This window comes from Centruroides sculpturatus, unplaced genomic scaffold, assembly GCF_000671375.1.
Source record: "Centruroides sculpturatus isolate CEXI.00-Female unplaced genomic scaffold, Cexi_2.0 scaffold301, whole genome shotgun sequence".
NCBI classification, from domain to species: Eukaryota; Metazoa; Arthropoda; class Arachnida; order Scorpiones; family Buthidae; genus Centruroides; species Centruroides sculpturatus.
This window is the reverse complement of record NW_019384595.1, coordinates 385,057-409,512: the sequence shown is the minus strand read 5'-3', so window position 1 is coordinate 409,512 and position 24,456 is coordinate 385,057. Positions and strand designations below refer to the sequence as shown.

General features: G+C 31.8%; 1 protein-coding gene and 1 pseudogene across 1 annotated transcript; both read left to right on the top strand.

The window, feature by feature from the left end:
- Nucleotides 1–3,743: 3,743 nt before the first annotated feature.
- On the top strand, nucleotides 3,744–20,645 carry LOC111624853 (NADH dehydrogenase [ubiquinone] 1 alpha subcomplex subunit 5-like). Its single transcript, XM_023367813.1, has 5 exons — nucleotides 3,744–3,814; nucleotides 7,786–7,830; nucleotides 11,668–11,784; nucleotides 19,820–19,885; nucleotides 20,568–20,645. Exons 1-5 carry the CDS (start codon nucleotides 3,794–3,796, stop codon nucleotides 20,643–20,645), a joined length of 327 nt encoding a protein of 108 aa, XP_023223581.1. The 5' UTR covers nucleotides 3,744–3,793.
- A 296-nt stretch (nucleotides 20,646–20,941) lies between these two features.
- Nucleotides 20,942–23,210, top strand: LOC111624852 (annotated as a pseudogene).
- Nucleotides 23,211–24,456: the final 1,246 nt, after the last annotated feature.

Genomic DNA, 24,456 nt, shown 5'->3' with positions numbered 1-24,456 from the left:
AACCACAAGTGACGTTCACTCTTTAATTCCGACTTNGCATAAGTATATTAAAATTAATAAATTCTAAAAATTTTTTCGTTTAAAAAAATTTCTAAGAACCACAAGTGACGTTCACTCTTTAATTCCGACTTCGATAGAGTTTAAAAAACAGAGAAACCAGAGAATTATTTTCACTATTTCTTACTTTATTTTATTCATTATGTTATCCATATATATTACGCTATTTCAGCCTCTTCAGTGGATAAATGGTCCTCAGTGGATAATGGGAATCGTGAAAAATTTTTTAAACGGAAAAATTTTTAAAATTTATTAATTTTAATAGTTAACAAACAGTTCGCATAGCAAACAAATCAGATAACGAACACTTTCATGTAAGATTTTTATGATCAGACAACGAACACATGTTTGGATAACAAACACTTTACTGAACAAACATAAATAGAAGCGACGGATAATAACGAATACCAATTGATTTTTCCCTTGTCTTCAGGTAACAATTCAAAACCTTTCGGAGCGTGGGGGACGTCAACATTGATGCTTAACCCAATACTGATCAGATAGTATTCCTCCGAATTTTGAAACTCTCCCTTGTAATTCCAGCTTTCTGTTTACCTTTCTGACAAATAATTTTTTATAATCTTCGCGAGTCTGTCAGACAGGCACTTGTTAAGTTTTGTGTCAAGGTTTATTTACGAAAGGTGAAAGTTTAACTATCCCATCGGATATTCATTAACGTTTTAATACCAAATTTCTGATTTTATCTGGGCCTTGCNCCCCATTTAGTCCGGAGAGACGCGTATTTCGTCTCTCCGCATTAAATGAAGTCAAACAATTAAATAAGACGCCCGATTGTTATATTACATTCTTATTATTTGTATTGTCGATTGTTTATTGTTTCGTCAATCGGTATATTGATATTTTCACAGAAATTTTTTGCAATATATAAATCAAATTTTTCACAATTATATTAATGTATAATTAATGAATTAAATTATTGCAGACAATTTGTAAATTCGTTCTAGCAACAACATTCTCCATTGCAACTTTTTACGTATCCTGTTTTAAATTTACATAAATTCATAAACATTCACTTTTTCTAAGCATATTTCTTGCCATTGTCTTAACGGTAACCACAAAGAGTTAATTATTTTACAGAGAAATCTTCGTTTTTGTCATCTTGAAACACGTTGTTTTGCACGTGGAACGAACAAGGGAAGGTTTTCTCGTGCGAGTCTTACATTTTAATAAAAATATATATGATATTTAATATATATATGACATTTATATATATAATATTTTTAATTCCAGATATATAAATATATATCTGGAATTAAAAATGTTCTTACTAAAATTGGAAATTATCTACAGCTTAGATTGTACATCGCCAGTTTCTCGAAATTTGTAAAATTAATATTACTAAAACTAAACAGAACTTTATAATCGAACAATAGTAGTTTATTATTTCTGCAGAGTATTTAATGAATTAAATCTACTAAACAAAATGGCCCAAGCGGTTCAGTTTCCTGAACACTTGGGTTCGAGCCTCGCCAGGACGGACTAGCCAGGTGGAGTTTACCGGTTTTCTCCACGTCTTTAACGTCAAAATTGGAATCAGTTACCTTTAAAAGACTTCCCGGAAGACATTATTCCCCGCGTATGGCCAAGCAATAAGCTTCGGCGGCTCATTAGATACTATCATCACTGCTCTATCGGAGAAATGAAGCCATACAGGATTTATTTCTCCGATGAGAATACTTTATATCAACCATGACAAAGAAGAAGACAAAACAAAATGAGCGTTTTTCGTCTATATTACAACGAAAGTAAGTTACGGGATTGCGGGATCTCTCGTATGACTGGACTTAGTTTCAAGAACTTTCTTGAGTCGATCGCGATTGAACCTCGTTTCAGTCGAGATTAAAATGGTCAATGGAGGTTGCACCAAGGCGAACAAGGTATAAGGCTTTAGTTTAGTAGTGTTACAGAGTATAATACGTATATTTTAATATATTTTTTAAAAGAAACAAAACCACTGAGAAATGTTATGTGTGTTTAACAATGGGTTCGGAAAACTTTGAAAATGTTAACAACGGGTTCGGCCGAACCTGTGCGAACCCGCTGAATATCAGCACTGCTTGTATTCGTACGGTATCACCAATTTGAACAGAAGGAGACGGCGAAGAATTTGGCGACAAACTGTCGCCTTTCTGTCAACATCGCTCTCGGGTGTCGTTTCGACCTCTACCAAGGCTTGTCTGTTCTTGTCGACATACACCGGCGATTGTTCGAATGTATAATACCTTAACCAAATATTCAGTCTTTCACTGACGTATTTTGTATGTGTCGACATTCACCGGAGAATATCGACATTCTCTAATTTCGGTCTTTCACAGTAACATATACATGCATACATAGAGTATACTGTATATACATTCAGCTCCATATGTAAAGTTTTTAAACTGCTGTTGAAGATTTAGGCGTGAATTGTCTTCATGTCACATCCATGCTTTTCCATTGCTGTTAAAAAGCAAAAATTTTTCTTAAAAATCTCAAAAATAATTTTATAGATTAGAATTATAAAAATAAAATTCTAATTATTTTTACGCAGCCTCCAAAAAGGAGAACAAATTACTGTAGTATCCATCAATAAGTACTATGATTCTATATTATATTAATATAATAATAAGTAAGTTTAAATACCTAAATATTGCAATACTTTCTCTATTACAATACTTCTGATCACACAAGGAGGATGTGTGATTAAATTCAGAAAAGTATTCCAGTATATGCGCATACATACTTACTTTATTATTATACTAAATTAATATCCAGTCTGAGATGCCGTTGGACGGAGAACAGTGCTCAAAAGCGAAACTATCTGCTCCAAAACTGGAAGTCTGATCATCCTAATTGCTGCAATTTTTAATAAATTGCAAACCTATAAATTCTCACTGACGTCCATCTGCCTGACTATTCTAGAGAACGGAGTTAGACAGATGAAAGTCGGGACCAGATATAGAAAGTTTAGGGGTAGGAGACTCCGATTAACTATACGTGGACTTCCGGTTTGGACCGGAAATCATGTTATTTCAGTTTAAAAATTTTCTCCAAAACGTAGTTAGATGACAGGCATGGGCCGGATGGCCGAGCGGTCAAGGTGGCAGCCTACCGCTCCGGGGGACCCGGGTTCGAATCCGAACGGGTCGAAAAATCCCCAGGAATTTTTCGGGGGGTGGTCCGTTCGGATATGTCCTCACCGCCCGGCAGCCCCATTGTGGGCCTGGCCGAACCCATAATGGGCTTGCAAAAAGAGGCTCTCTTAGTGCCCACAGGGCGGAAAGAGTTAAAAAAAAATGACAGGCACGACTGTTGTTAACAGGAAAAGTATGATGTACAGGGGCAAGATCGAGACCATAATTGAGAGCGCTGTGACGAAACGCTGTGACGAAAAATTGCAACCCGGCAATATGACGATGTCACAATAAATAATTGCTGGTTTATTATTAAAGTTATTGATTTTGAATTATAAATAAACCCGCGGCAGTTATTTGGACATTGAAAATGAAATAGCAATTATTAATTACTATTTGAGATAAATTTCCGAAAAATTCTGTAAATCTCAAATACTATTTTCTTATAATATTCTACAAAATAAATGAAATTTATTACATATTAATGATATTATTAAGAAAATAATATTACGGAATGAAATAATTTATAATTTAAATAAAAATAAAAGAATGTCGATAGATGGCGTAAAAGTTTAACATCTCGGCACGAAGTAAATTCAGATATGGCTGGAGTATTAAAAAAGGTAAGATGTAAAGTTAACTTTGACTCGAGGACTTCGAATTTGAAGTCGTGGTGTCGAACAATGCAGCCTAAATCAATGCACTATAATGGCATTATACAGGTAGACGTTACGAGGTGTGTGAAGTCTCGACATGAACCTTGTATGGGATTAAGGGATTAATTAATTAAGCAAAGGGAGAAAGTGCACTTCTCAAGCTTTCTCGAGAAATTCAACATTAAGAAATCCTCAATGACTTGTAAGCAAGTTTTATGAGCTTCGTTTATTGAATGCTTGGTGGCTTGGCCCGAACTGTCTCATCAACTTGTGATTTGAATAGAGTTAAAAAGGAACATTAAGTTAGAAGCGCTACTGTACTTCATTAAGGTTAAGGGTATGTCTGGATCAGTGGTAATAGCAGGCCGTGCTCCTTTATAGGCCATTTATGAGGTGGTGTACTGTCCCAAAATGTAAAAAAATGCTATAAATATGGCCATAACGAGGATCAATGTGTGGGGGTCACATTTGCTTCCAAACTAGAAAATAAAACAGACTGGGCGGACATTATGGATGATTTTGGTAGAGAATGTTTCGGAAGTGAAGAGAATGAAGGTAATATATAATAGTTCAACTACTGCCACAGGCAATAACGAGTTTCAGATACCCCTAAACAAAGAGGTAAATGATGCAGAAGTAAATGTTTTTCAAAATCAGATGATGACAAGTATTGAAAATGGTGAAACAATAAAATCTCCTGCTATCTCTTGTAACAATGAAAACTCGCCACCACTCTTAGCAGCCAGACGAAGGAAAAAGACGAAACTCCTTCTGAATATTAATGTTACGAGGAGTACAATATGGGCAAATGACCAAGATAATAACAGAACCTTGTACACTAGAGTCCTGCTAGTCTGAACACTGCTAATCCGAACATGTTTCGGTTGGCTGAGAGGAAATTTTCTCTAACAAGAGGTTCACTTGGGGGTCGTCCCCTTTCTCTTTCCTGCATGAACCATGTGAATAAGGCTTTGTCAAGCTTGTCAAACATTGAGTACCTTGCTGTTTGTCGATTTTCAACTGATTTTTGTGAAGTAGAGGCACAAAACTACTTGATTATTGGGCAATTTTTGTCCAGTCAGTTATTGTGGCCTTGCCCACTCCAAACTAATGTCAATTTCATTGCACTTTCACCCTTGTCCAAGGTGGGGTGCTGATGTCATTGATGGTATTGGATCTATATAAACCAGATCTGTTTTACTGCTTGTTTCTGCATTATTTTAATTATTCAGGTAATCCAAACAGGGCTCGGTCCTAATTTTTAGTCCACTAGCAGTGGACTAAAAATTCAGCATTTATTTGATCTGCAAGATGTCATATATTTTTTTGTTTCTCATATTTTTATGACAATTATCCTGTTTCATGTTCTGGTACATCTGTTTCCAATGATTATTAACATTCTTTTGTTTACTTGCGTTTTTGTTTTTAATTTTTAAATGTATTTGTAGTAAACAATAGTTCTGAAAGAAATATTTTGAAGGCAAGAGATTTAATAAAGAAAAATACACATTTTTATTAGTTGATAAATAGACAAAATGTATAAGCCCATGTAATTTTTAATTATTTAATTTATGTAAATATTTCACACTTATTTGGAGAGGGGGAAAAACATATATTCTGTAATCGTGATTTAATCCCATAACCTTGTGAATATGAAAGAGAAATGATATCATCAAGCCACAAAAAATTCAATAAATGAGACTCGTAAAACTTGCTTATAAGTCATTGAGGATTTCTTAACATCAGTTTTCTCAAATGCTTGATAAATTCATTTTCTTCTTTTGCTTAATAAAGCTTCATATTGAGACTTATCCACACACACACACACACACACAATATTATAATATTTGGATTCGTGATGGACACCTCATAACGTCTTGTTAGACATCACAAAAATTTATGTTAACAACCCAACTATCTAGATTCAAGTGTAAAAAAACAAACATGATCATCTCTATCCCAGGCATTTTACAGAATACACATTTATATGTCAACTATCCTACTTCCAGATGGACAATCCTGCATTCAGTACTTCAGGGCTTTCTCCCTCATTTCCATAAATATGACAGTTTGTCCCACAAACAAACTGTGTTTTTGGTATGTCTTTAAAGAGCATTTTTGCAACAGTATTCCTGTTGTAAAATTCATATATGTCTGCATAACACTATCAGCATGCTTCTCGATGGTAAAACCATGCTTCATTCATTTTGTTTTTATATTATTAAATACAGTTCTCTGGGTGGTTATTGATTTCTAGAACATGAACATGTCCATCTTTTAGAAATCAATAAAGTAAATTCATAAAATATGCCAAGATTTTTAATGCTCCATAATGAGGAAGTGTAGATATTTTTATGTTTTCAAGGAAGTGGAAATACCCTTCTGCAGTTTTCAGAGAATTTCATTTTAAATTTATGAACTATGCTCTTCTAGTTATTTGTCCCTCATTTAAGACCATATCTCTAACTGTTACAATAAATGGTTGACTGTAATGATAATCCACAAAATGCATATATTTTACAAACAAACTATATACTGTTTTTTCTTTTCATGTTTCATTTTTAGAATATAAAATGCAATGGTGTCCACATACTATGATAAAAGAGGAGGCACCTACTATAAAAAAGGGCATTGTACATTACACAAGGAGCTTCAAATCTTATGATTCAACATTGGATCAGTGCTCCCACAAGGTGGCATTGGATGCATTTGGGGCTAGCTTGTCTTTGAAAACAAGGAGTGGGTTTTTGGTATATGACGAAGTTGCATATGTCACTGGACAAATATAATTTATTATTTTTATTTTTATATTTGCAGAATAGGCTAGAAGTCAAGAATTTTCTGTTGTTTGGGGCTTCCTTGGGGATTAGAAAAAGGGCAACTGAGAAGAAAAGAAGGGGTATGTGCCCCAATGTGTGAATGTGTGGGTGCCCCTGATGAGATATATTGGTTTCAAATTATCAAAATATAGTCTACAGTAGAAAAATTAATTTTGTATTTATTTTAATTTAAATATTTAATACTAATTTAATTTTAGATTTTGAGAGCGATGATAACAGATTCAAATTACTCAATAATTCAAATTAATCAGATTTGAATTTGATTTAGCTGTATACATTGAATATTAATAATCAATTCAATATAAAGTAATGCAAGATAATTATTAAAATTTTCCCTAATGTCAAGTAAACAACTACAGAACTGGATTTATCAAAAATACCCAAAAATCCAGTCTTCCCTAATGTCTTATTCTGTACCAGCTGTTACCTGTGACTTTGCCCACGTGGATTTTGCAAGAAAACACCATTTATATTCAGTATTTCAACAACCATAGTAATTCTTATATAACACCTACCACTGAGAATGATGAGAATTGCTGAGAATCAAACAAACTTTTTTCAATTTGATTGATTTTCTGGAACGTTTACAATCGTTCTATAATCGAACCAACATGCAGTAACAAATTTGAATTGAAAACAGTTCGAACATTTGGTTAAAAAATCAAAATATATAAAAATATTTATAACAATGTCTGAAATGTTATCAATTTAATACACCTAATACTCAATGAAGACTAAACAAAAAATCACATCTAAAATAGTACAGTAGAAGCTGTTCTTCAAGTTAAGCCTTAATGTCCTCCCTCTCCCCCTGTGGGGGAATTTCCAAAAAATCCCTTCTTAGTGTGTGTTTTCATGATGTACCCTAACTGTGTACCAAATTTCACCTCTAGGTTCAGCAGTTTGCTCTGGGCAATGATGAATCAATCAGTCAGTCAGAACAATAATTTTATATATATATATATAGATTTAAATGAGATTCAAGGCCAGAATTATGTGTTTTTCTTGCATATTTTCTTTCTTCATTTATTGATCTAATTATTAACAAACAAATTATTTTTCATTATAAAATAATTTAAAAAGCAATAAATTTTTCAGACCACAAATTTAACTGGTTTAGCTGTTGCAAAACATCCTCATCATGTAAGTATTTTTATATACTCTTTGAATACTTAAATTTTTTTACTTTAATATCATTTTAATTAAAAATTATTTTAACTATATTGAAATTCCATTTTAACATATCCCAAAATAATGGAAATTTTTTTCTCTACTTTTCACCTTGCTATTATGATAGTATCAAATTTTGCAATAAAAATGAATGAATAAAAGTTTTTGTTACAAAGCTGAAAATGTCATGATATTTTATCATTATAAATTTTATTTTTATAAAACTGTTATATTATATTATTAAAAGAAATTGAAATCTCAAATTGACTGAGTTGTTTAATATCTCATAATTTAATAAGATCATTTTAATTATCTGATATAAATAAAGCTGCATTTGTCTTGGTGTCATTGACGAAATGTTTGTGTGGAAACACACTTTCTTGAATATTCTCTTTTGACTATGCTATCAGCAAAATCTGAAATCTCAAAAAGTAAAATCTTTTATATGTAAGCCAGACTTTTTCCTGGCCAGCATAGTAAACAGATATGGTTTCCAGCCAGCCAATTTTGTACTTTTGCCAAATGCAATGTTGCTTTATTGTGCTGATATATGTTAGGCTGTTGACTGAACAATTATCTTTACATTAAAATATAAAATATCACAAAGCTACAAAACTTGCTTTTGTTTTTCTCTCCTGTCATTATAAACATCAGTGTCAGTCCAAAACGATTTCTACTGTGTAAATACCATTGATCAAGTTTCTAATTTTTACTCAAATGTATTGTGAATTATGGCATAATTGCCAGAGGATGTTTTTTCCATTTTGCAATTTTTTTGTGGAAACACAGCCTCAAATAAAAGGTCCTACCTGTAAGTGAAAATTGTTTTGAACTGTCACTGGTGTTTGTAATGATGAAAAAGGAAAATGAAGATAATTTTTACTTTCTTGGCTGTTGTATTTAACAAAGGGAAAGTATGGCAGTCAGTCAATAAATGGTCCTCCAAGATATTTACATTTTTGGACTCAGGACATGTCCAGAAATGCAAGAAAAATTTGGAAGTAATTTCTGTATGTATGGATGTTAGTGTGTGTGGGGGCACAATTTTGTTATCTTTGAAGCTTAATAACTCCTGTGCTTTTTGTCAAAAATTTCTGAAATTTTGCAGAAAGGTTTGTTTACTAGGGGGATTGATGATGATAAATTTTGGTGGTTAAAGGTAGATGGGGTGGGGAGATAATGGGAATCGTGTGTATCTCCAATAGGGTCAAACTTACCCTATTCCCTGGTATTCCCAATATATCTTGGGTTGATACATAATGACCTTGATCTGTGGACCTGAGATATTTTGTTTCTGCATTGAGACTTTTTGATACTAGATGTCTCTAGTCGGCAAAATTTTTATTAAAACTAACTTCTGAAATATATTTATATATATTTTTGTTTTTATATATACAGTGGGTGATCAGTTAACAAACATTAAATAAATAATAAAACAATGGTATCGGTGTAGACAAATATTAAAATTAATAAATTCTAAAAATTTTTCCGTTTAAAAAATTTTTAAGAACCACAAGTGACGTTCACTCTTTAATTCCGACTTCGATAGAGTTTAAAAAACAGAGAAACCAGAGAATTATTTTCACTATTTCTTACTTTATTTTATTCATTATGTTATCCATATATATTACGCTATTTCAGCCTCTTCAGTGGATAAATGGTCCTCAGTGGATAATGGGAATCGTGAAAAATTTTTTAAACGGAAAAATTTTTAAAATTTATTAATTTTAATAGTTAACAAACAGTTCGCATAGCAAACAAATCAGATAACGAACACTTTCATGTAAGATTTTTATGATCAGACAACGAACACATGTTTGGATAACAAACACTTTACTGAACAAACATAAATAGAAGCGACGGATAATAACGAATACCAATTGATTTTTCCCTTGTCTTCAGGTAACAATTCAAAACCTTTCGGAGCGTGGGGGACGTCAACATTGATGCTTAACCCAATACTGATCAGATAGTATTCCTCCGAATTTTGAAACTCTCCCTTGTAATTCCAGCTTTCTGTTTACCTTTCTGACAAATAATTTTTTATAATCTTCGCGAGTCTGTCAGACAGGCACTTGTTAAGTTTTGTGTCAAGGTTTATTTACGAAAGGTGAAAGTTTAACTATCCCATCGGATATTCATTAACGTTTTAATACCAAATTTCTGATTTTATCTGGGCCTTGCATTTAAATAATTTTTTTTGGGTTAGTTGATTTCTGTTCTCTGAATTTTTACAAGTGCTTTTCTGAACTTTTTATTTAAAAAAGAAACTGATAATATTATGGAGCCTAAAAAGAGGAGTGTCAAGAACTATGCTCACTGTAGAAACCAAGTAAGAGATAATAGCCAAGGTAGAAAATGGGCACAAGATGTCTGATGTTGCTAGGTAGTATGGCTTGAACAGGTCTACAGTAGACAAAATCTTAGCTATGAAAGATATATTAAGAAGTCTTAAGCTGCTAGTAAATTTTGTTTTAACGTTATCCTGCTTTTCAATGCATTTTTATTTTTTTATTTTTATTAAACATCCTGATCTGTGAAATTAAATATTCTATTATTCTTGTGAAGTGATGTATGGATTTTTTTTACTTTGTTGATTATGAGTATGAGAAAAAATGGATAATGTTTTTGAAATTTATAGAGCAAAATTATGAAAAATCACATTAATTACAAACTTCTGGTAACAAATCTCAATGTTAGAACTATATAATTGATAGCAAATTAGTATTCAAAATATTCTTTTATGAATCAATAAGTAGTTTCCATTTCATTATTGATCAGTTATTTACTATTGATAATATAAAAAGCTAAGGTTATATGTAGCAAAATTACTATAAAGTTCATTATTGTTTATTTTCTTAGATTTGAATACAGAGTCTGTTTTTCTTTTAAATTATTTGGGAATCATATGTACTGATGATAATAGCCAACAGATAGCAATAAGCTAGATAAGTAAAACTATAGTTAGTGGAAATTCTACTTTTATTGACTCTGATATTATAAGGTCATATCTAAACAATTAAAAATATATATAGTATATAAGCACAATCAGTAAAACCTTCAACATCCAGTAATAAAAATTTAAGATAAAAATTTACGAACATTTTTGATCTTAAGCAAATTTAAACTATGAACAAACATATTTAACATTTAAAGCACTGGTATTATTGATAATGGTTGCATATTATTAGCTGCAAGTTCAGGCTGATAGAGCAAATAAACAGCTTATAAAATGTCTTTTATATTGACAATAGTGATAACTGTAATTGAAGCTCTGATTACAATAGGAAAAGTTCTGCAAGTTTATTTTATCTTAAATTTTTTGAGACTTATTAATTTTAATAAAATATAATGACTGATAATTACAGCCATAATTACAATAAATGGACTTTATTCTGTCACTGTATGTTTAAAACTATGGCAAGAACACTTATGAAGCACACATGATAGTGCTAAGTCAAATTTTGCTAGTCCTGAAAAGAAACAGGAAGAAAAAAATTAATCTAAAAATTTTTTAAAATTTAGACTGCTAAAAAACAAATTTCTGAAATTAAATAAACATTGACATCTTGAAATTGACTTACCATTTTTACAAGCATGAAACAAAAGTCAATTTCAGGATCATTTTATTTTGGTGATCAAAAGAATTATTAAAATGCTAAAATGTAAAGAAATTAAGAATAATGCTATAAAATGATGTGAAATTTATTGTTTTAATAGTGAAAACATTTAGTATTAAGAACAAAATAATTTTTTTAAACAATATTTTTATTATTAATGTCTTTGTTTTGTACTACTTTACTTTAAAAGACTCTGAGTGTTTTATACAACAAAATTTTGAGAGCCCTTCAGAAAATTCCTCAAGAAGCTGCTTATCGGAAATACACTGAAGATGTTATTAAGAACAGGCTTTCTATTGTAGAATCAGTAAGTATTATAACTTTTTCTTATTATATTTAATTGTTAAAATGTTTTTAATAATAAATTTTATTGAAACTGTATGTTATAAAATAATTTGTGCATTATTGTCAAGTACAGTCAAGTGCTACAGTTGTATTATTTACTAGGGAATATAATTTTATAATTTGCAGATAATAAAAGTATTGCATGTGTATGTGCAAATGTAGAAATTAAAAACATATATGCTTGAGGTATGATCAGAAAATAAGAATACAAGGTTTACTCCTATTTTCTCATTCTTGTTTATGGTTTCCCTACTGCAGCCATAATTCAGTGAATGATCATCGTTGTGGCTTTTAATCTTGTAACAAATGTGTGCACAGTCATTGAACTAGATGAGACATATACAGATGGCCCCACTTGGAGAGCAATTCACATGAAGGGATGTGTTGTTTATTTTCTGTGGGCAAAGCATGTGCCACTGATGGAAATCCATCATGAATTGGTTGCTGTACATGGGGAAACAGTAATTAATCATAATAATGTGGCAAAATAGTGCTGACTATTCACAGAGGGAACAGAAGAAATTAGTGATGCAAAATGTGGGATGTGCTCAAACATCCAGCATATAGCCCAAATTTCCTCTGAATGATTATTATTTCTTTGCTTCTCTGAAGAAACATCTCAGATGACATCAATTTCATTCAGATGAGAATGTGTAGGACAAAATAAGGACTTTGTATGGTATATAGGTATGTAGGTAGGTATGTATGGTATGTAGAAGCCTTTAATGTGAGTCACTTTGTATTGTAATAAATATCTACTGGAATTTAATGGCTTGTATTCTTATTTTTCATCATCTCTTGTATAAATACATTTAATATATATTTATAGAAGGTGCATCAAAAAGTTTATGGAATGAAGTATTTGCAGGAAATTTCTGAACAACAAATACTTTGATTTATTGTGTCATTACAAATGCATGTTGAATATAATTTTACAACAAATTAAACCAATTTTAAATGTCAAAACATAAAATTTGCAATAGAATTTCAAAAGTTTAAAAACATATCTATAAAGATTATGGAATTCTGTAACAAAAGCTAATGTTCGCTAGTTAGTTTAATTTCAGTGGCCAACTGATTTCTAATTCAATCTGATAACCTTAAATACATGATGCTCCAGTCAAATAACTAGTTTCTATACTGTTTCTTCTGATACACTATTTATCCAATCTTTCAGTTTCTGATTGCAGTTATGCTCAGGAATACTGCCTTTCATTTGTATATATCTGCTAAGAAATAATTCCTTCATCTGATTCTTCCAGATTCTCAATTGGATTCATGTCAAGACTTCTTGTTGGACACATCTTAACTTAAACATTTTTTTCTTTAAGCCAAGTGTGAGTTGAGTGGAAATTATGGTTGGGTGCATTATCTTGCTGAAAAACCCAATTTTTTCACTTCATGTAAACACACTAAAAGTTTTTTTTAAAATAATCTTTTGACTTCCCAATGCCATTGATGACGATTGTTAGTTTTACCATGTTATCCAAAAGCTGACCAAACCATAATATAGGTTATTCCATTAGCAGTGCCAGATTTAATTGTGGAATAAAATGTATCATTTATTGAACAACTGTAGATATTTTTATTTCAGTATAAAGTAACATTACAACCCATTTCAGTGCTTAGTCATTTTTACATGTGGAAGATCATTGCCAAATGTTCCTACAACTCTGGCAGCACATATGCACTTTTTTTCACAAAATTGCTTATGACACTGCTGCATAATTCTGACCTAATTCCATCAATAATATGTTAAATCTGCACTGTAATGACAACTGTAATAGAGACTGCACACAAATCCTCAAGGTTGCCAACCACACACAAGGCCAAAGGTACACAGTTTACATTTTGCATTGTTAATGGGAAACCCTTTACTTTTAATTTTCTTATCTGCTGAATGTATGTGTGGTTTTTCAGTTTTACATTTTTAAAAGAATTTTATTATGATTAGTAAATTTTGTATAATGAAAATTTATTTTATTATTTTTAAAATGATAATGAGTATAAATCTTATAAAAAAATTAGAGTAATCTCTTAAAAAACTTTTTTTGTTGAGTTTTATTTAATAAGCAGAGTTCATATTTATGTATTATAAACTACATACTTCTAAAGCTTTGAGATAAACTTTTTTGTCTATTAATAATATATCTATATAAGACAGTCAATTTTAAAAATATATTTATATTGACAGAAGCAGTTTTGTTTTCTTATAATACAAAGAAATGGATTCAATATGAACTGATATTTGTCCATTTAAAATGGTTAAATATCAGTTCATATTCATAGTGTCTTCAAAGAAGATTGGACTGATGATGTAAGACTGGGCTATCCCTGCTCTTTTTTATAGCATGCAGTCAATTTTGCATGAAAGAGTACGTTTTGAGTCCTATTTCATGTTGTTACATGCACATGATGCAGAGTTATTCTCAGTTGTAAAGGGTCCCGAGTGGGACAATCTCTGTAAATGGAATGAAATACAGTGAAGAATTTACAAATAATAGCACAGTAAGACCCCGCTTAACGCAGGGGATGTGTTCCTAGATGACAAAGTGCTAAACGAAACAATGTTAACAATGTCATTTTAACACAGAGTAAATAGGGAAAAGGGAACATGCGACCCAAAAATAAACAGATTTTACTTAAATTTTAAGTTATTTTTATATTAATTTGCATAATAATATATGTTAAATAACACACAAACATATGCACACAGAAATGTAAAGTTCATTTTTTGTGATGAAGGTCCTGGCTTTTCTGAAATTCTTGTTTTTTGTGATAAAGTCATGTAGTTTCATTTGTCACTTTTTTTTTCTTTCCTTAAGCAAATGTTGGTAGCAGAAGATTGCATCCAAAACACCTCGTTTTGCTTTTGCACTCCTTTCAAAATCTGGATCATTTGCTACAATTTGATCAACAATTTGGTTATCATTACCAAACTTTTACTAAGGAAATCTATAGAGAAATTCTTTGGGTTCTTCATTTTCAGTCACTATTTTCCAGTTCTATACGAATTCCTTGTTCTGCCAGTTCTTGAATGTCGTCATTGATAAGGCTCTCACCAGAAACCTGCAGTAAATCTTCAATATCCTGCTTGTCTTCATCTCCTAGTCCTGCTGTATCAATTAGGTTGACAATTTGATCAACCTAACAATACAGTGATAGGCTCTTCTCATTGATAATTCTTGGATACCTTCAGTCATAACTTCTTCCACACTCTGATCATGCATTTATCAGTTAATTCTTGCCAAGCAAAGTCGATATTGCCTATGGCATCATGATGTTATATTTTTTCCAAAATTGCACAAAACAAATATAGATTTAAAGGAAGTACAGTGCTACAAATTGCCACCTTTTGCTGATTGGTTCGTGTTCGTAAATAATCATATTATATACAAATCAATGAAATGCTGTGATAATTGAATCAGCATAAATTTTGAGTTTTTTTTTTAAGGCTTTGAGCAAACCATGTTATATCACATCAGCATTAATCGAGGCAATGTTAAGTGGGGTCTTACTGTATCTAATAATAGTTTATCAATTTATGCATTGTCTTCTGGTATTTTATTGGTCATTTACTTAGCAAATTAATAGATAACGCTGCAGAAGTGCAGTCCCTTTGATCTTGTGCCGCGTTTTGAGATATTGAATCTTCCTGCTGCAGAAATCAACACACAGCATAGTTGGACACCATCTACCTGTTAGTTATTATCAATAATGCATAATTTTATTTCATTATATAATACACAGCGACTCTAGTTGAGTAGGTTTTTTAAAAAATTTTATATAAGCATTTGTGTCACAGAACCATTACAAAAAAATATATTAGATTGTGTGAACAATGAGCAATTATTTTTTGAGATTGTCACAATGCCAGGCTGCAATTTTTAATTATATTTTTAATTTATTTCATTTAAAATATTTGCTCTCCACTTCAAATTAGTAGTATCTTGCCCCTGTACATCATACTTTTTCTTTAAGAATAGAGTTGTGCCAATCATCTATTAACTGCTTTCAGGGGAAGCTTTTGAATTCAAATAACATGACTTCTGGTTCAAACCAGAAGTTCATGTATAATCAGTCAGGGTTTCATGCATCTAAATTTCTATATCTGGTCTCAGATTTCATCTGCCTAATTCCATTCTCAAGATTAAGGAAAGATGGACAGGCAACAATGGGAATTTATAGGTCTACAATTTTTTTCAAATTGCAGCCGAAAATGTTTGAGAAATGCTGATGTAGAGGACACAAGAAGTGTACAATAGGCCATTTTTGGCCTATGGTTTACACTTCTGTAGTTCAGAATTATTTGGTTGCAATGAAGTCACCACATATGTAACAAAATACATCAGGAGAATCGATATAAGCATTGTTGTCTTGTTTGTTATAGATGATACATGTAGATAGGTTGCTTCTTTTAGTTTGATCCAAAAGTATAAACATTGATGCAAACTACTTAGATTTCATACATTGTGAAATCAACAATCAGTGTTATCAATCTTGAGAGCTTGGAAAATTCCCAAGAGCACTTATCAGCATCAATGAAGGACTAGCATATCCTTTTGTTGGTGTTGATCATATCAGTTTTGAGTTATGAGCATATGTTATGCTCTTAACTCAAAACAATGATATGATAGGCAAATTCTGGTTTCAAATTGTTGTTCACTTCATTCAATTTAATAAAATTTAGCATTCAGCATGCCTATTAGGAAAATCATATATTCTAGTATTATGTAAGATTATGCAGATCAAGAACATGTCAGCTAAACAAAAAGTTGGATAACATAAATTTGCAACTCCTATATACCGTGTGGATGCGTTGCCAGTTACACTACCAGACCTCCATTTGATCTTTGCCTTCAGAACTTCCTGCAATCAATAATTTTCACATAGCTGTTCTGTCTGAAAACTTCTTTTCCAGAGGTTGTAGTAATGTTTTTACTTTATAAACTCCACTATTTCTCTATAGTTTGTACTTCAATGCTTTTTAGTTTCATTTCTTTATAGTTTTAGTATGAATTTCCAGTTACAATTGATCATTGTTTGTTAATTATTGATTCTTTTAAAGATGTAGAATTGATTGTACATAACAATGCCAATATAAAAACATTTATTTCAGATAATATTGATAATCTGTCAATATATTATTAAATTGTCAAAATTAAATTTGTCTGATGCAATAAAATTTAAAAGATGAATTCAATCTGAAAATTATGAGTTGATAATTTTGGTTGAATTTATCAAGACTAGTTAAAATAGATGAAATTTTTCTAAAGAGAAGGATGCATTCATTTGTTCATAAATTAACAATTAAATAATTTGATTTTGAAACAAGAGAAGCGTTTAGTATCAACGTCCTTCTCCAGAGATGTCATGAACAACAAAAAGACATATTTGCTTGTTTCATAGACTATGAAAAGGCTTTCGATAGTGTGAAACACTCCAAATTAATAGAGATCCTACACCAAGTTCAATTAGATGACAAGACATCAGAGTAATTCAAAATTTATACTGGGGTCAAACAGCAGAAGTCAAGTTAGGAACAGTGAAAACAGCAGAAATTGAAATACAGAGAGGAGTCCAGCAGGGCTGCATTCTTTTGCCCCTATTGTTTAATCTGTACTCAGACAAAATCTTCAAAAATGCCTTAGAAAACTAAAATTATGAAATTAAAATCAACGGCGTAATTCTTAACGTCATTAGATATGCTGATGATACACTAATAATATGCGACAGCCTAGAAGGCTTACAGGTACTACTAAACAAAATTAACTCAGCAGGAATTGATGCTGGTAGTCAGACCCCACACAGAGAGACACAACTTGTTCTTGACCAAAAAAAAATTTAACGGGTCAAACAGTTTAAATACTTGGGAAGCATAATTACAGAAAATCTAGATTCAGGGAAAGAAATTAAATGCAGGATAGCAACAGCTAGAACATCCTTCCAAAAAATGAAAACCCTGCTCTGCAACAACAATTTAAATTTGAAATTGCGGCAACGAATGGCCAAATGTTATATTTGGTCAGTTCTCCTCTATGGTGTGGAAAGCTGGACATTAAAAAGGAATACAGAAAGAAGACTGGAGGCATTTGAGATGTGGATTCACAGAAGGATGCTGAGAGTCCCATGGACGGATCGAGTGACCAACAACGAAATTCTAAGCAGAGCAAGAACAAACAGAAAATTGCTGTCAACAATCAAATGCAGAAAGATTGCATACTTGGGACATATCNGACTGGAGGCATTTGAGATGTGGATTCACAGAAGGATGCTGAGAGTCCCATGGACGGATCGAGTGACCAACAACGAAATTCTAAGCAGAGCAAGAACAAACAGAAAATTGCTGTCAACAATCAAATGCAGAAAGATTGCATACTTGGGACATATCACTAGAGGAGAAAAATACAAAATCCCACAACTAATCCTCAATGGAAAGATTGAGGGAAAGCATAAATGAGGCCGAAGACATTTATCGTGGATGGACAATATTAAAAAAATGGACAGGCATACAAAACATTAGGGAGGTAATGAGAACGACCGAAGATAGGAACTCCCTCTTCTTGGTGATTGCCGATGTCTGGGGGACCGGGCATAGCACGTGAAGAGGAAGAAGAAGATTTTGAAAATAACCTGAAGAGTTAACTTGCAATGCTTGCTTTTTCATATTGAGTACTTTACCAATTACTTTCGCAGATCTGTTCCAGATATAATTGCAGACTTAAAATTACTTTCTAGATTTTTATGAATTGGTTAATTTAAATTATTTGCACATTAAATATACTGACATATGATGACATAGCCAGCTATGATTTTTAATTCATGTAATTATAATAAAACATAAGACTTGAATTCAGTTTTAATTGAATAGAGTGGAATTTTGATTATCCAAACTTTATGGGACTAGGAGTCTTTCAGATAATCCAATAACTCATTTATTTTTATGTTTTAGATATATCAAGCATTGTGCATATAAAATTTCATGAGCTATAAATATTTGAGTAAATTAATTTATTCAAAATCTAATGTAATGCCATGTAGTTATGACTTAGTTTCACAGCATTACAATTGACAGATGACAATAATTTCCAATTATGTACAGAGTTTAATATCTATGTATTATACTCTCTGGTATATACTGTACAATGTTATGCATTCTAGTTTTTTATTTATATATTTTTAAAACAGTTTTGGATAATTGAGATTCTACTGTAATTTGATAAATAATTAATATACACTGTTGGCCAATCAAATGCAACACCATGAAGGAAGCTTCCATTGTTTCAATATCAATAGTCATCATGGTGTTGCATTTTACTTTGCCAGCAGTGTAGATATTTAGTTATATCAGTAGCAGTTTTAAGATTTTGAAAGAAAAGGAATCTTTATTAGGTTAAAGCTAAAGTCAAAAATTTTAAAATTTATTGTTAGGGTTTTACCATTAACTCTGGTTTTGATGTGTTAATGGTAATTCATTCATTCACAGTGCAGGATAGGATGACAAATTATACATACCAGCAATGTCTTCAGAAAAAACTTTATTGAAGTTATTTACACAGATCACAAGGCAGTTGCAAACTTTACAGACTGTACAGAGAGAGAGAGAAAACATAACTATAAAAAACAGGGATTTTCATTTTAAAACATGGGGATGAGATCTCACCTCTTCTCGCGAGCACTATTGTTGAGGAGTTGCTAAACATGGAGGTCTAACATTTATAACCTTAGCTTTTGCCATCTTTAATTATTAAATTATTGTAAAATCATTCTTTGAATGTATAATTTTTAAATTATTAGTAATAAATGTAAATAATAAACTGGCATAGATTATTATTATATATATATATATATATATATAAATGTAATGTAGAAGTAAACTACTTAAAATATTAATTCATAAAATTAATCAGATCTGTTTTTTAAATAAAATTTAGTTTATATGTATTAGAAATTTATTTTTGAAAATAGGTGATAATGTTGTTATGTTTAATTAATAGGAAAAGGATGTTGAAAAGCTTGAACAAAAGATTAATGGAGGACAAGTTGAAGAACTGATTATTCAGGTAAATTTAATTAGATTTTTGATAGTGTAGTTAATTTTTATGGATTATATTAATACTATTGGAGTGTATAGCAAGTTGTTATTTTAATGTAATATAAAATTTCAGTTTTTTTTTGTTTTTCCATGAATTTCTTTACATGTTGAATTTATTTATTTTTTTGCTTTTTTGTCACATGCTGGTCATCTGTTCATAGGGTGTGTTTTTTACTACATCCAGGTGTTGTGTGTTGTTGCTTATTTTTTCTATCCTATTGAGATTGATCTAACATTTTATTTATGCATTTAAAATTTATATTTGTTTTTTTATGTATTTCGTGTATTTTGATAACAGCTTTCGAAGAAGGTTTATCTGGGAGACAAAGGTTCCTTAATAATTTGTAAGCCACCGGACCCATTTGACTAAGAAGAGTAGCCACCATTTTTCTGTCGTCGGCGCTATCGGATGCTATAAAGAATTCTTCCAATTGTTCAACGTATTCATCCCAATCACTATTTACGTTGTATGGGTTAACGTTAATCGCATTTGCCATTTTCGAATAAGGAAAGAAAACAATGATAATAAGCAATTTGGTAACTTACGGGTCGAAGGTTCAAAGTCTAGCTGAAGATAGCCACGTGTTGACTTCGTAGAATTGGTCGAGAAAAAAATAAATAAACTTCAGTATTCTTGAATAAAATTGTAGAAATATATTATCTGTGATCCACCTCATCGCCAGAATTGGTGTGTATTAACGTCGGAATTAGATTACGAAAAGGATTGAAACGGATTCTCATGAACAGCTAAATCAACACGTCTTTATTCAATACATAACGGTGCAGAACTGACTGCAGTGCGCAGGCGCGCTACTGAATATATACATTTGAATTGCCATAGATGGCGCTGCGATACATAGCAATAGTCACCTAAACTTGATTAAAAATCTGGTATGAATTTATAGTTCTTACGAAAACCGTTTAATTTACAAACGTTCACGGTTTATTTTGTAAGCCTTCCTCGGTTTTTAAACTACAAACTTCTGAAATTTCAAAAGCTTGTAGTTTCAAACCCGTGGCAGCTATGACCTACGATTATGTGGGACGACAGCTACCCACCGAATGCTTTCAATATGCTGTTAGTGTAATCGATACAAAAAGGTTGAATTCGCATAAATTTGGACTTTTTTTTTTATTCTGCTTGACGTTTGAAATGAAAATCATTCGTTTGGATGCAATTTTAATTTATGGAGCGATAAAAGTAAGATGTGGGACCCCGCGAAACGATGATCAGAATAAGAATTACATATAATAATGAGATCTAAACATGAGTTTGAAAGTCAAGCAATTTGGTGGTAGTGATGTCATTTACAGTGCTAAATTGCANCGCGAAACGATGATCAGAATAAGAATTACATATAATAATGAGATCTAAACATGAGTTTGAAAGTCAAGCAATTTGGTGGTAGTGATGTCATTTACAGTGCTAAATTGCATATTTAATAATTTACGGATAGCAAAAGATTCTGTATTTAATATCTGTAGGGGCCACCTTACAAGAGGGTGTTACATTGAGGCTTGACTATATGAAAATACAGGTAACCCCCGTATAACACGGGAGTTATGTTCCAAAAACTTGCCGTGTTATACGAANGCAATTTGGTGGTAGTGATGTCATTTACAGTGCTAAATTGCACATTTAATAATTTACGGATAGCAAAAGATTCTGTATTTAATATCTGTAGGGGCCACCTTACAAGAGGGTGTTACATTGAGGCTTGACTATATTAAAATACAGGTAACCCCGTATAACACAGGAGTTATGTTCCAAAAAATTGCCGTGTTATACGAAATAAAGAACTAGTACGAAAAGGGGGGGTTAGGTTCCAAAAGTTAAAAAACATGCTATTATATTTTCATAATTAAGATAAATATCTTTATCAAAATTTTCTTAAGCGATACATATTAATATAAATTAAACAATGTTTTCTTCATCATCACTATGCAGTATTAACCGAGAGTGTTTTCTTTTTGGCAAGATATCCTTATCCTCTGAACATTTTTCTGCATTATCTTCAGATCCATGCTTTACCTTTTGCAAAAAGTATGTAATTTTAGATTGCTTGCTTCTAGTTAAAAGATCTTTATAAATTTCCTTATATGGTGGTAAGCACTTATGAAGAGTAAAGCAAGCATGGAATAAGGGAAAACATCTGGTAAACAAAATCAGAAGCGTCGAGATCTGGCTACACTGAAACAAGTTTCGAGAAGGATTACGTGTATCCACAGAAGGCGGAAAAGAAAATTTACATACTTAAGTACTAATAGTTCACGAAAATAATAATTTTCGTGAACTATTAGTACTTAACTATGTGAAAATTTATTACATTTCATGTTGTACGATGGTTTTACCCAATTCTCGAACCGTGTTAGAGTGAATCTGTGCTATAGAAGTGCCGTGTTATACGAGGGTTACCTGTATAATAAAAATGAAAACATCAAGAAAGTAACTAAATTGGTTAGGATAATTGACAACTGTTTGTCAGTAAATACGGAACCTGCCTAATAAATAGGAAATTAGTATTAAATATGTATTTATGCGGAAGAGCATAAATACATCTTTTTGCAGCCCAATATATTGTTGGGCTGCAACTCACTAACTGCTCACTAACTCTCTACTGCTTGTTGGCATAATACAAAATTGTGTAATAAAGTCAAAATTGTTCTTGCTGTGATGAAGCTAAAACTGGTCTTGTCTTTTGCTTGAGTTTCAGTTTTATTTCAAATTTCTATGATAACATAAAATATTTTTCATTACCATTTCTTATCTAAGCCAAGTATTAGTTGCTGCAATTGTGTGGCCTTCCAAAGAAGAGATAATGGAAAACTTACCTGTTCTTAAAAAAAAAAAAAAAAAAAAAAAAAAAAAAAAAAAATTCATGTGGTTTTGAACTGAAGTTTTTATGAAAAACCAAAGTGTATTACTTTCAAAATATTAACTTACTCCCATTACTATGGTAAGCAGATTATTAAAGTATTAGTTGGAATTGCCCCATCTGGTCTAATCACCTATTTAAATAAAGCATATGGAGGTAGGGCATCTGACAAAGCCATATTTGAAGAATCAAATTTGTTGATTTACTTGATCCTTATGCAGATCAAGTAATGGCAGATAAAGGTTTTCATATAGATGCTTGTTCTGCTAGAACTATTGGTTTAGTACATTCACCATTTGTAAGAAAGCAAAATCAGTTAAGCAAGTATGATGCATTGGAAACTGCAGAAATAGCAAGGCCAAAGTACATGTTGAATACACAATTCAGAGAATAAAACTACAGTATTTGCTGTTTTAAAACAAACATTAGACTGAACTTTACTGTCACATATTGACAAAATTCTAATTATTATTTGTGGTATGGTAAATTTATGTAGGCCAGGGGTGTCCAAACTTTTTGCCGAAGGGCCAGATTGGGATTTAAATACATTTGCGGTGGGCCACGTGAATCTGTGAATTAAAAGCAGCATTGAATTTTATTTTTTACAGTTAATTACAGATACACCAATACTAAACAAACATGGCTAAATTATACATAATTAGAAAATTATTTCTTGCAACTTTTAATGGAAATGATGGAAGGTGTTTTTTGCTGAAGAATTTCTTTATCTTTAAAGTTGGGATTAAAATCTGAAACACCAATTATAAGCAATGATTGCAAATGATCATCCGATAAATTTGTCCTGTACTTTGATTTCAGATACTTTATCCTGGAAAAGGTTTGTTCGCACATATAGGTAGTCTGAAACAGAAATAAATTTACAAACAAATTGTTTTAAATTTAGAACTCTTTTGCATTCAAAAATTTGTAAAAATCGACCAAGTCTCCTCTTTGATTTGATCGTTAGCTTGAAGATCAATAATTTCCATTTCAAACTGACTTGAAACGTCGGCAACGCAGCAGTTAAATGGATTTTCAAACAGCCGAATTTCCTTTCAATTCATGTCAATATCAAAAATCATTTTTGAAATTCTTGTTTTAAACCTTAAAAAATAATATTAAACTTCAAAATAATTAGTTTGTAATACATGAAATATGAATTTACACATACCAATTTGCAAATGAGTCATGCGCAACAGAACAGAAGGCAATCCCGAGGTCAACTACAGAGATGCCACATACAATGCTCTCGATTCTTTTTCTCCCGCTACTCACTAATACAAAAACGTCCCATAAAATGTGTATTCGTGTACAGTACCTTCGCTAGCGCGGTTGGATGACCGAGCGGTCAAGGTGGCAACCTACCGCTCTGGGGGACCCGGGCTCGAATCCGGACACGTTGAAAAATCCCCAGGAATTTTTCGGGGGGTGGTCCGTTCGGATATGTCGGGCCCGCTCCTCACCACCCGGCAGCCCCATCGTGGACCTGGCCCAACCCATAATGGGCTTGCAAAAAGAGGCCCTCTTAGCCACAGGGCGGAAAGAGCTAAAAAAATAAATTAAAATAAAAAATAAAAAAGTACTTTCGCTATTCGCCTGCTTTCGTACCAATTCGGTAGTTATCGAACAATAGCCCAAAACAATATTTTTACGACTGTAAATT

Bases quoted from the DNA above. Each gene is read 5' to 3' on its own strand.
- LOC111624853 (XM_023367813.1), top strand. From the start codon at position 3,794: ATGGCTGGAGTATTAAAAAAG. The intron at 3,815-7,785 runs GTAAGATGTAAA...TAAATTTTTCAG, and splicing joins TGGCTGGAGTATTAAAAAAG to ACCACAAATTTAACTGGTTT. The intron at 11,785-19,819 runs GTAAGTATTATA...TTTAATTAATAG, and splicing joins GGCTTTCTATTGTAGAATCA to GAAAAGGATGTTGAAAAGCT.